Below are 13919 nucleotides of genomic sequence, written 5' to 3' on the forward strand. Positions count from 1 at the left end.
AGGTGGAGGACACATGAGGTCCCTGTGATCAGTAGAGGTGTCCTGATCAGGACTGTGAGGACACATGAGGTCCCTGTGATCAGTAGAGGTGTCCTGATCAGGACTGTGAGGACACATGAGGTCCCTGTGATCAGTAGAGGTGTCCTGATCAGGACTGTGAGGACACATGAGGTCCCTGTGATCAGTAGAGGTGTCCTGATCAGGACTGTGAGGACACATGAGGTCCCTGTGATCAGTAGAGGTGTCCTGATCAGGACTGTGAGGACACATGAGGTCCCTGTGATCAGCAGAGGTGTCCTGATCAGGACTGTGAGGACACATGAGGTCCCTGTGATCAGCAGAGGTGTCCTGATCAGGACTGTGAGGCGGGAGGACTGAGCCGCTGTCATTTCCTCCTCCTGCACTTCCCTCCCCTTTCCTCATCCAGGATCCAGCAGACACCTCCGGCAGCTCCATCCATCCCCAACCTGAGGAGGAGGAGAAGAATGTCTGAGCACAAGGAGCCGGCAGCCTCCGCCATCCAGATCAGCAGGTGAGCAGAGGGTGTCTGGCAGCGGACCTGCACCCAGAGCACATAACATTACACCCTGGAGCGGGGCCGGGGCCCTTCATGGGGCCCCTCATCCTGCAGAGCCCGGACACACGTGGGTGCAGCCGGTATATGATGTAATGGAGGAGGCGGCGGTGACTCTGCACAAAGCGGCGGAGGCCGGAGATGTAGGTCAGTGCGGGGGCTGTAGGGCGCTAAACCTCCACCGGGGGCGCTGGACTATGGAGAGCAAAGGGCACTAAGCCGGGATCTAGAGGTGAGAAGAGGAAGAGTCTGCAGTGACAGAGTATTACATAAGGCTGAGGAGGAGTCTGGGGTTAGGGAGCAGGGAGATGGTTTGTTGTGGGCTGATAGTAAAACATTGTATATGATACAGTTACATTGTATATGATACAGTTATATTGTATATGAGACAGTTATATTCTATATGAGACAGTTACATTGTATATGATATAGTTACATTGTAAATGAGACAGTTATATTGTATATGAGACAGTTACATTGTATATGATACAGTTATATTGTATATGAGACAGTTATATTCTATATGAGACAGTTACATTGTATATGATATAGTTACATTGTAAATGAGACGGTTACATTGTATATAATACAGTTATATAGTATATGATACAGTTACATTGTATATGATATAGTTACATTGTATATGATATAGTTACATTGTAAATGAGACGGTTACATTGTATATAATACAGTTATATAGTATATGATATAGTTACATTATATATGAGACAGTTACATTGTATATGATACAGTTACATTGTATATGATACAGTTACATTGTATATGATATTGTTACATTGTATATGAGACAGTTACATAGTATATGATATAGTTACATTGTATATGATACAGTTACATTGTATATGATACAGTTACATAGTATATGATATAGTTACATTGCATATGATACAGTTACATTGTATATGATACAGTTACATTGTATATGATACAGTTACATTGTATATGAGACAGTTACATTGTATATGAGACAGTTACATAGTATATGATATAGTTACATTGTATATGATACAGTTACATTGTATATGATACAGTTACATAGTATATGATACAGTTACATTGTATATGATACAGTTACATTGTATATGATACAGTTACATTGTATATGATACAGTTACATTGCATATGATACAGTTACATTGTATATGATACAGTTACATTGTATATGATACAGTTACATTGTATATGAGACAGTTACATAGTATATGATATAGTTACATTGTATATGATACAGTTACATTGTATATGATACAGTTACATTGTATATGATACAGTTACATTGTATATGATACAGTTACATAGTATATGATATAGTTACATTGCATATGATACAGTTACATTGTATATGATATTGTTACATTGTATATGATACAGTTACATTGTATATGATACAGTTACATAGTATATGAGACAGTTACATAGTATATGATACAGTTACATTGTATATGATATTGTTACATTGTATATGATACTGTTACATTGTATATGATACAGTTACATTGTATATGATACAGTTACATTGTATATGATACAGTTACATTGTATATGATAGTTACATTGTATATAATAGTTACATTGTATATGATAGTTACATTGTATATGATAGTTACATAGTATATGATACAGTTACATTGTATATGATATTATTACATTGTATATGATACAGTTACATTGTATATGATACAGTTACATTGTATATGATACAGTTACATTGTATATGATATTGTTACATTGTATATGATAGTTACATTGTATATGATAGTTACATTGTATATAATAGTTACATTGTATATGATAGTTACATTGTATATGATAGTTACATAGTATATGATATAGTTACATAGTATATGATATAGTTACATTGTATATGATACAGTTACATTGTATATGATATTGTTACATTGTATATGATACAGTTACATTGTATATGATACAGTTACATAGTATATGATATAGTTACATTGTATATGATACAGTTACATTGTATATGATATTGTTACATTGTATATGATACTGTTACATTGTATATGATACAGTTACATTGTATATGATATTGTTACATTGTATATGATACTGTTACATTGTATAAGATACAGTTACATTGTATATGATACAGTTACATTGTATATGATACAGTTTCATTGTATATGATAGTTACATTGTATATGATAGTTACATTGTATATGATATAGTTACATTGTATATGAGACAGTTACATTGTATATGATATAGTTACATTGTATATGGGACAGTTACATTGTATATGATACAGTTACATTGTATATGATACAGTTACATTGTATATGGGACAGTTACATTGTATATGGGACAGTTACATTGTATATGGGACAGTTACATTGTATATGATACAGTTACATTGTATATGAGACAGTTACATTGTATATGAGACAGTTACATTGTATATGATATAGTTACATTGTATATGATACAGTTACATTGTATATGATACAGTTACATTGTATATGATACAGTTACATTGTATATGATATAGTTACATTGTATATGATATAGTTACATTGTATATGAAATAGTTACATTGTATATGAAATAGTTACATTGTATATGATACAGTTACATTGTATATGATATAGTTACATTGCATATGATACAGTTACATTGTATATGATATTGTTACATTGTATATGATACAGTTACATTGTATATGATACAGTTACATAGTATATGATATAGTTACATTGTATATGATACAGTTACATTGTATATGATACAGTTACATAGTATATGATACAGTTACATTGTATATGATATTGTTACATTGTATATGATACTGTTACATTGTATATGATACAGTTACATTGTATATGATACAGTTACATTGTATATGATACAGTTACATTGTATATGATAGTTACATTGTATATAATAGTTACATTGTATATGATAGTTACATTGTATATGATAGTTACATAGTATATGATACAGTTACATTGTATATGATATTATTACATTGTATATGATACAGTTACATTGTATATGATACAGTTACATTGTATATGATACAGTTACATTGTATATGATATTGTTACATTGTATATGATAGTTACATTGTATATGATAGTTACATTGTATATAATAGTTACATTGTATATGATAGTTACATTGTATATGATAGTTACATAGTATATGATATAGTTACATAGTATATGATATAGTTACATTGTATATGATACAGTTACATTGTATATGATATTGTTACATTGTATATGATACAGTTACATTGTATATGATACAGTTACATAGTATATGATATAGTTACATTGTATATGATACAGTTACATTGTATATGATATTGTTACATTGTATATGATACTGTTACATTGTATATGATACTGTTACATTGTATATGATACAGTTACATTGTATATGATATTGTTACATTGTATATGATACTGTTACATTGTATAAGATACAGTTACATTGTATATGATACAGTTACATTGTATATGATACAGTTTCATTGTATATGATAGTTACATTGTATATAATAGTTACATTGTATATAATAGTTACATTGTATATGATAGTTACATTGTATATGATATAGTTACATTGTATATGAGACAGTTACATTGTATATGATATAGTTACATTGTATATGGGACAGTTACATTGTATATGATACAGTTACATTGTATATGATACAGTTACATTGTATATGGGACAGTTACATTGTATATGGGACAGTTACATTGTATATGATACAGTTACATTGTATATGAGACAGTTACATTGTATATGAGACAGTTACATTGTATATGATATAGTTACATTGTATATGATACAGTTACATTGTATATGATACAGTTACATTGTATATGATACAGTTACATTGTATATGAGACAGTTACATTGTATATGATATAGTTACATTGTATATGAAATAGTTACATTGTATATGAAATAGTTACATTGTATATGATACAGTTACATTGTATATGATACAGTTACATTGTATATGGGACAGTTACATTGTATATGATACAGTTACATTGTATATGATATAGTTACATTGCATATGATACAGTTACATTGTATATGATATTGTTACATTGTATATGATACAGTTACATTGTATATGATACAGTTACATAGTATATGATATAGTTACATTGTATATGATACAGTTACATTGTATATGATACAGTTACATAGTATATGATACAGTTATATTGTATATGATATTGTTACATTGTATATGATACTGTTACATTGTATATGATACAGTTACATTGTATATGATACAGTTACATTGTATATGATACAGTTACATTGTATATGATAGTTACATTGTATATAATAGTTACATTGTATATGATAGTTACATTGTATATGATAGTTACATAGTATATGATACAGTTACATTGTATATGATATTATTACATTGTATATGATACAGTTACATTGTATATGATACAGTTACATTGTATATGATACAGTTACATTGTATATGATATTGTTACATTGTATATGATAGTTACATTGTATATGATAGTTACATTGTATATAATAGTTACATTGTATATGATAGTTACATTGTATATGATAGTTACATAGTATATGATATAGTTACATAGTATATGATATAGTTACATTGTATATGATACAGTTACATTGTATATGATATTGTTACATTGTATATGATACAGTTACATTGTATATGATACAGTTACATAGTATATGATATAGTTACATTGTATATGATACAGTTACATTGTATATGATATTGTTACATTGTATATGATACTGTTACATTGTATATGATACTGTTACATTGTATATGATACAGTTACATTGTATATGATACTGTTACATTGTATATGATACTGTTACATTGTATAAGATACAGTTACATTGTATATGATACAGTTACATTGTATATGATACAGTTTCATTGTATATGATAGTTACATTGTATATAATAGTTACATTGTATATAATAGTTACATTGTATATGATAGTTACATTGTATATGATATAGTTACATTGTATATGAGACAGTTACATTGTATATGATATAGTTACATTGTATATGGGACAGTTACATTGTATATGATACAGTTACATTGTATATGATACAGTTACATTGTATATGGGACAGTTACATTGTATATGGGACAGTTACATTGTATATGGGACAGTTACATTGTATATGATACAGTTACATTGTATATGAGACAGTTACATTGTATATGAGACAGTTACATTGTATATGATATAGTTACATTGTATATGATACAGTTACATTGTATATGATACAGTTACATTGTATATGATACAGTTACATTGTATATGAGACAGTTACATTGTATATGATATAGTTACATTGTATATGAAATAGTTACATTGTATATGAAATAGTTACATTGTATATGATACAGTTACATTGTATATGATACAGTTACATTGTATATGAAATAGTTACATTGTATATGATATAGTTACATTGTATATGGGACAGTTACATTGTATATGATACAGTTACATTGTATATGATACAGTTACATTGTATATGATACAGTTACATTGTATATGGGACAGTTACATTGTATATGGGACAGTTACATTGTATATGGGACAGTTACATTGTATATGAGACAGTTACATTGTATATGAGACAGTTACATTGTATATGATATAGTTACATTGTATATGATACAGTTACATTGTATATGATACAGTTACATTGTATATGAGACAGTTACATTGTATATAATAGTTATATAGTATATGATATAGTTACATTGTATATGATATAGTTACATTGTATATGGGACAGTTACATTGTATATGATACAGATACATTGTATATGAGACAGTTACATTGTATATGAGACAGTTACATTGTATATGATACAGTTACATTGTATATGATACAGTTACATTGTATATGATACAGTTACATTGTATATGAGACAGTTACATTGTATATGAGACAGTTACATTGTATATAATAGTTATATAGTATATGATATAGTTACATTGTATATGAGACAGTTACATTGTATATGAGACAGTTACATTGTATATGAGACAGTTACATTGTATATGATACAGTTACATTGTATATGATACAGTTACATAGTATATGATTGTTACATTGTTTCGCACTGTAGGCCACATTGTATCTGATAGTTACACTTCTACCCTGCACCAAACTGTTATATCCATGTTCTTTCCTCAGGATAGGACATCAATAAAGAAAGTCCTGGAAAAGCCCTTTAACTGAAATTGTAAGCTGCAGTACTAGACCCTGGGCAGGGGTGGCGCTTTTTCTAAAAAACAAATTGGCCAGTTTGTCCTGTAATCTCTTAACCCTTTCACTGTATGTTCACATGCAGCAGATGCAGAAATGCATGTGTTGCAGATTTCAGTGGGGTTTGTAAGAAAGGACAGGTGCACGTCCTGCAGAGACGACACAGAGAGATTTATGGGATGGATTTCCTGCAGCGGCTATAAATCTGCCATGTGTGAACGTGCGCTGAGGCACCAGTGTAATGGAGCCGCATTTCTGTGATTATATTAAGGCTGTCCGGGCATGCTGGGAGTTGTAGTTTTGCAACAGCTGGAGGCATGCTGGCTGGGAAACACTGGTTTAAGTGCAAAACCCGTTGCAAAACTACAACTCCCAGCATGCCCGGACAGCCAAAGGCTGTCCGGGCATGCTGGGAGTTGTAGTTTTGCAACAGCTGGAGGCACAATGGTTGCGAAACATTGGTAATATAGCTGCAATTCTGTCCCAACCACTAGTCTAATGGCTGGGCCTTAGATCTACATTCAGGTATAAGACTATATGGCGGTATTATTCTCATATAAAACCGGCCTCTGGATCAGACTTTGATGCAGTGGATGGTCCCTGGGACGTGTTGTGCACCTTCTATCCAGTTATGTAATATTCATATATTGGGGTTTGATTGCACCAAAAAGCGTCCTGTAATCCATTGGGGGGGGGGGGGGGGGGGGTGTTACCTGGATTTTCTGCGTAATTTTGCACCTGATTAAACATGAATTCACCTCGGTCATCTTTTCCCTATCGCCCGTGACGGCACCTATGGAGAGAGCGCCCCCTCATCCGCGGGACAGGGAACAGGAACAACCTGCATATAAGGATGACACAGGCTGCTATTCCCCAGTTCTGTTTCCTGTCCTGTGGAGGAACGGGATGGGACGGGTCTCCGTTTATTGGATTTTGCATATAGGGATTAAGGGACTGTGGGGGTCCTGGTCAATATGGGACTTACAAGGTCCTTCTGGATCAGAAGTCCTCTTTCGAGAGGCCGCCGCAGAGTCTGGTGCAACCAGACCTGGGAGGCAGCCGCTGGCTCCCTTAGACCCGTGATTGCTACCACATCAGTAGCCAAATCTCTAAGGGTCCGAATTGATCAGCTGGGGGATCAGATCAGAGATGGAACCCGAAGAGAACATCTTCTACTATCAATCCCTACTTTAGTGGCAGCAGCAGACTTTATTTCAGATACTTCCGCAGATACCTTAAAGGGGTACTCTGCTGCTCAGCGTTTGGAATAAACTGTTCCTAATGCTGGAGCCGTCGCCGGGAGCTCGTGACATCATAGCCCCGCCCCCTCGTGATGTCACGCCCCACCCCTCAATTCTTGGATGTCTGCTATTAACCCCTCAGATGCCGTGATCAATACAGATCACAGCATCTGCGGCAGCGTGGCTACATTTTATGCTGATCTGATTGGCCACGGTACTGCCGCGGGGATCAGATCAGCTAAAATGGCGGACGGAGGTCCCCTCACCTGCCTCCTCCAGGCGTCTTCTGCTCTGGTCTGAGATGGAGGAGACCACAGCAGAAGATGACTGATAACAATGATCAGTTCTATCACCTATGCATAGGACTGAACAGTATTAGCAATCAACTGATTGCTATAAATAGTCCCCTATGGGGACATAAAAAGTTGATTAAAAAAAAATTGAAAAATCCCCTCCCCCAATAAAATTTTTTTCCCATTGTACACCCAAAGGGTATGTTCACACAGGCGGATTTTTTTTTCCAGTTTTCCACTGCGTATTTGAAAGTGGACGGGCTCTTCTTGGCTGTCTGCAGCAGATTTTCTGCGGCAGAATTTTCGCTGCGGAAAATCCGCCGCCGTCCCTACTTAATTCAATGGGGCTTGCGGACAGCCGAGAAGAGCCCGCCCCATTTCAAATACGCAGCGGAAAACCCGCAAAAAAAAAAAAATCCTCCCGTGTGAACGTACCCTAAGGCTAAGTCTCCACTTGTTTTTTTTTTGCAAAATGCAAAGAAACACGCCAATTCTGCCGCATGGCGTTTTTTTAAATCAAAAAATGCTGCGGCCAGATGTTAGCTGTAAGTCAATGAGAAATTGCAAATTTCGAATTACATTTTGCGTTTTTTCACTTTGGCGTTTTTTTTATCCTTTTGGCGTTTTTTCACTTTTTCTGCGTTTTTTTCTGCTCTTTGGGGTTTTGAAAAAAACGCTGTAGTTCCCTCAAACCGGCGTTTTTTGTCAAAAAAACGCTATGTGGATTTTAACTTTGGCGTTATACGGAAAAATGAAAAAGTTATAGGTCGCCAAAATAGGGGGATTTTTATGTACTAATAAGGTTAAAAAGTTTGCGATTTTTTTTTAAGCGCAACAATAATAGAAAAGTACGTAATTATGGGTATCATTTTAACCTTTTTCACCCACAGAATAAAGAACACACGTCATTTTTACCGTAAATTGTACGGCTGGAAAATAAAACATTCCAAAATTAGCAAAATTGCATTTTTCTTTTTAATTTCCCCACACAAATAGTATTTTTTGGTTGCGCCATACATTTTATGGTAAAATGAGTGATGGCATTACAACGGACAACTGGTCGCGCAAAAAACAAGCCCTCATACTAGTCTGTGGATGAAAATATAAAAGAGTTATGATTTTTAGAAGGCGAGGAGGAAAAAACAAAAATGCAAAAATAAAATTGGCCTGGTCCTTAAAGTCAAAATGGGCTTGGTCCTTAAGGGGTTAAAAGTACTTACCCTTAAACTCGTGTTCCTGTTGGTGGTCACATCCAACAGACGGGTTGGAGAAATCACTAGTTTTTCCATTAATGAACCTTATCTGTCCATTTTGGAGGAGAGGGGGGTTTTGTCTCCCGATCCTGCTTTCCTCCCTAAGGTGGTCTCTGACTTGTCTCAAGTTGTTACTTTACCCTCATTCTGGGATAATCCTAAAAATGATGGGGAAAGAGAATTCCATTGTCTGGATGTTAGGAGGTGTTTGCTTCATTATTTAGAAGTGTCCAAGGTTTGGCGGCTATCACCTCAACTGCTTCTTCAGTTCCAGGGGGCAAACAAAGGTAGAGCGGCTGCCCCGAGTAATGTGGTTAGGTGGATAAAACAGTCTGTACAACCAACTTACTCTTCGGCAGGGATAGACCCCCCCCCCCCCCCATCAGGGTTAGACCTAACCCTTAGAGGCACTCATACCTTTTATAGGCTCTCATACCTTTTTATAGTCACTCATACCTTTTATAGACACTCATACCTTTTTATAGGCACTCATACCTTTTATAGGCACTCATACCTTTTTATAGGCTCTCATACCTTTTATAGACACTCATACCTTTTATAGACACTCATACCTTTTAGAGGCTCTCATACCTTTTATAGGCACTCATTCCTTTTTATAGTCACTCATACCTTTTATAGACACTCATACCTTTTAGAGGCTCTCATACCTTTTATAGGCACTCATACCTTTTATAGGCACTCATACCTTTTATAGACACTCATACCTTTTAGAGGCTCTCATACCTTTTATGGGCACTCATACCTTTTATAGGCACTCATACCTTTTATAGACACTTATACCTTTTAGAGGCACTCATACCTTTTATAGGCTCTCATACCTTTTATAGGCTCTCATACCTTTTTATAGTCACTCATACCTTTTATAGGCTCTCATACCTTTTATAGGCTCTCATACCTTTTATAGGCTCTCATACCTTTTTATAGGCACTCATACCTTTTATAGGCTCTCATACCTTTTAGAGGCACTCATACCTTTTAGAGGCACTCATACCTTTTTATAGGCTCTCATACCTTTTTATAGGCACTCATACCTTTTATAGGCTCTCATACCTTTTAGAGGCACTCATACCTTTTAGAGGCACTCATACCTTTTATAGGCACTCATACCTTTTATAGGCACTCATACCTTTTATAGGCTCTCATACCTTTTAGAGGCACTCATACCTTTTAGAGGCACTCATACCTTTTATAGGCACTCATACCTTTTAGAGGCTCTCATACCTTTTATAGACACTCATACCTTTTAGAGGCACTCATACCTTTTATAGGCTCTCATACCTTTTTATAGTCACTCATACCTTTTATAGTCACTCATACCTTTTATAGGCACTCATACCTTTTATAGGCACTCATACCTTTTATAGGCTCTCATACCTTTTATGGGCACTCATACCTTTTAGAGGCACTCATACCTTTTTATAGACACTCATACCTTTTTATAGACACTCATATATTTTAGAGGCACTCATACCTTTTATAGGCACTCATACCTTTTATAGGCTCTCATATCTTTTAGAGGCACTCATACCTTTTATAGGCACTCATACCTTTTATAGGCACTCATACCTTTTAGAGGCACTCATACCTTTTAGGGGCTCTCATACCTTTTAGGGGCTCTCATACCTTTTAGGGGCTCTCATACCTTTTAGAGGCACTCATACCTTTTTAGAGACACTCATACCTTTTTAGAGACACTCATACCTTTTAGGGGCACTCATACCTTTTATAGGCACTATAAATTAAATCTGATGAGAGATAAAGATCTCTCAATCGGTCATAAAATACTCCAGGCCGTAGTCCTCCATTAAATAGTCTATTCTACTCTCCATGGGTGTTGTCGTGGGCGATAGGGAAAACATAAATTACTCTTATCGGTAATTGTTTTTCATTGAGCCCACAACGGCACCCACTAATCCCTTCCCATGTTATTATATTAAAGAAAAAAAAAAAAAAAAAACACCTTAGTTCATCATAAGATTCTAGTTAATGTGCTACTCGTTGGCGATTCTGGTTGTTACTCTGTGAAACTTGCTTAAGAACTGGGGAATAGCAGCCTGTGTCATCCTTATATACAAGTGGTTCCTGTTCCTGTTTCGTGTCCCATGGGTGCCGTCGTGGGCTCAATGAAAGACAATTAGCGGTAAGAGTAATTTATGTTTTTAGACATGCAGTACCACTTTCCACCACTAGAGTACCTTCTATTATTCAGGCCAGTGTTTTCCAACCTGGGTGGCTCCAGCTGTTACAGCACTACAACTCTCAGCATGCCCCTTGGTTTTCCGGGCATACTGGGAGTTGTAGTTTTTAAACAGCTGGAGGCACCCGGGTCCAGGCACGTACATTTTGATGTAAAACTAAAGTCATACTCTTCTCCCATGATCCTCTGCAGTTCCTGGACTGTTATACACAGTCTAATATTCCCTAGATAAAGCCGATATAGTGGTGACCTCAGCTTTACATCATATAAGTGATTACAGTGCAGTTACATCCAGTAACTCACAGGGGGCGTCTTCTTGGAGTTGTTCTCTTTCACACAACAAACATATTAGGCTCTGCATTTTTTTAAACACCTTCCTCTTTTCCCCTCCTATAGTGCCCTGTAATGCCTCCCTTGGTGCCTTGCATTGTATAAGTGTACAGTGAGGATCAAAAGTTTGGGCCCCCCAGGTAAAAATGTGTATTAATGTGCAGAAAGAAGCCAAGGAAAGATGGAAAAATCTCCAAAAGACATCAAATTACAGATTAGACATTCTTATAATATGTCACCAAAAGTTACATTTTATTTCCATCATTTACACTTTCAAAATAACAGAAAACAAAAAAAATGGCGTCTACAAAAGTTTGGGCGCGTTCCAGTCCTTGACACTCCAAAAATATTTTTCTTCTATGGAGACAAAAACAGATATACGAAAGGAATCACCTGTCTCCTCGTCCTTACAGCGTCAGCGCAAAATGTGAGGGATTGTCTGTAATATTATGTAAAAACAAAGTAAACCGTAAATCATGCGCTTCAGTATAAATATATCTAAAGGCAAAGAGGGAAAATAAATAGTCAATAGATGATCAGCTTCAGCCCTGGGGCAACTCTGTATAATACAGGATATACAGTGGGGCAAAAAAGTATTTAGTCAGCAAGTTCTCCCCCTTATAAAGATGAGGCTGTAATTTCCATCATAGGTTATAACCTCAACTATGAGACAGAATGAGAAAAATCCATAAAATCACATTGTCTGATTATTAAAGAATTTAATTATTGCAAATTATGGTGGAAAATAAGTATTTGGTCAATAAGAAAAGTTCATCTCAATACTTTGTTATATCCCCTTTGTTGGCAATGACAGAGGTCACATGTTTTCTGTCTTCACAAGGTTCTCACACACTGTTCCTGGTATTTTGGCCCATTCCTCCATGCAGATCTCCTCTAGAGCAGTGATGTTTTGTGGCTGTCACTGGGCAACACAGACTTTCAACTCCCTCCAAAGGTTTTCTATGGGGTTGAGATCTGGAGACTGGCTAGGCCACTCCAGGACCTTGAAATGCTTCTTATGAAGCCACTCCTTCATTGCCCGGGTGGTGTGTTTGGGATCATTGTCATGCTGAAAGACCCAGCCACGTTTCATCTTCAATGCCCTTGCTGATGGAAGGAGGTTTTCACTCAAAATCTCACGATACGTGGCCCAATTCATTCTTTCCTTTACATGGATCAGTCGTCCTGGTCCTTTTGCTGAAAAAATGCCCCAAAGCAAGATGTTTCCACCCCCATGCTTTACAGTAGGTATGATGTTCTTTGGATGCAACTCTGCATTCTTTCTCCTCCAAACACGACGAGTTGAGTTTTTACCAAAATGTTCTTCTTTGGTTTCATCTAACCATGTGACATTCTCCCAATACTCTTCTGGATCATCCAAATGCTCTCTAGCAAACTTCAAACGGGCCCGGACATGTACTGGCTTAAGAAGGGGGACACGTCTGGCACTGCATGATTTGATTCCCTGGTGTTGTAGTATATTACTGATGGTAGCCTTTGTTACTTTGGTCCCAGCTCTCTGCAGGTCATTCACTAGGTCCCTGTGTGGTTCTGTGATTTTTTTCTCACCGTTCTTGTGATCATTTTGACCCCACGGGGTGAGATCTTGCGTGGAGCCCCAGATCGAGGGAGATTATCAGTGTCTTGTATGTCTTCCATTTTCTAATAATTGCTCCCACAGTTGATTTCTTCACACC

The 13919-nt window shown here is 35.8% G+C and overlaps 1 protein-coding gene across 3 annotated transcripts in view; it reads left to right on the forward strand.

Annotated features, from left to right (window-relative positions):
- The first annotated feature begins 378 nt into the window (after positions 1 to 378).
- Positions 379 to 13919, forward strand: part of ACOT7 (acyl-CoA thioesterase 7) — a 207042-nt gene continuing 193501 nt past the window's right edge. For 2 of the 3 annotated variants that reach the window (XM_056541982.1, XM_056541981.1), the window contains exon 1: positions 379 to 532. In XM_056541982.1, coding sequence (XP_056397957.1) covers positions 486 to 532 — 47 coding nt within the window. In that variant the 5' untranslated portion in view covers positions 379 to 485. Of the gene's footprint in view, positions 533 to 784; positions 807 to 13919 lie in introns of those variants that run through there. The other variant, XM_056541984.1, reaches the window with a different exon arrangement.

Source organism: Hyla sarda, chromosome 10, assembly GCF_029499605.1.
Source record: "Hyla sarda isolate aHylSar1 chromosome 10, aHylSar1.hap1, whole genome shotgun sequence".
Lineage (NCBI taxonomy): Eukaryota > Metazoa > Chordata > Amphibia > Anura > Hylidae > Hyla > Hyla sarda.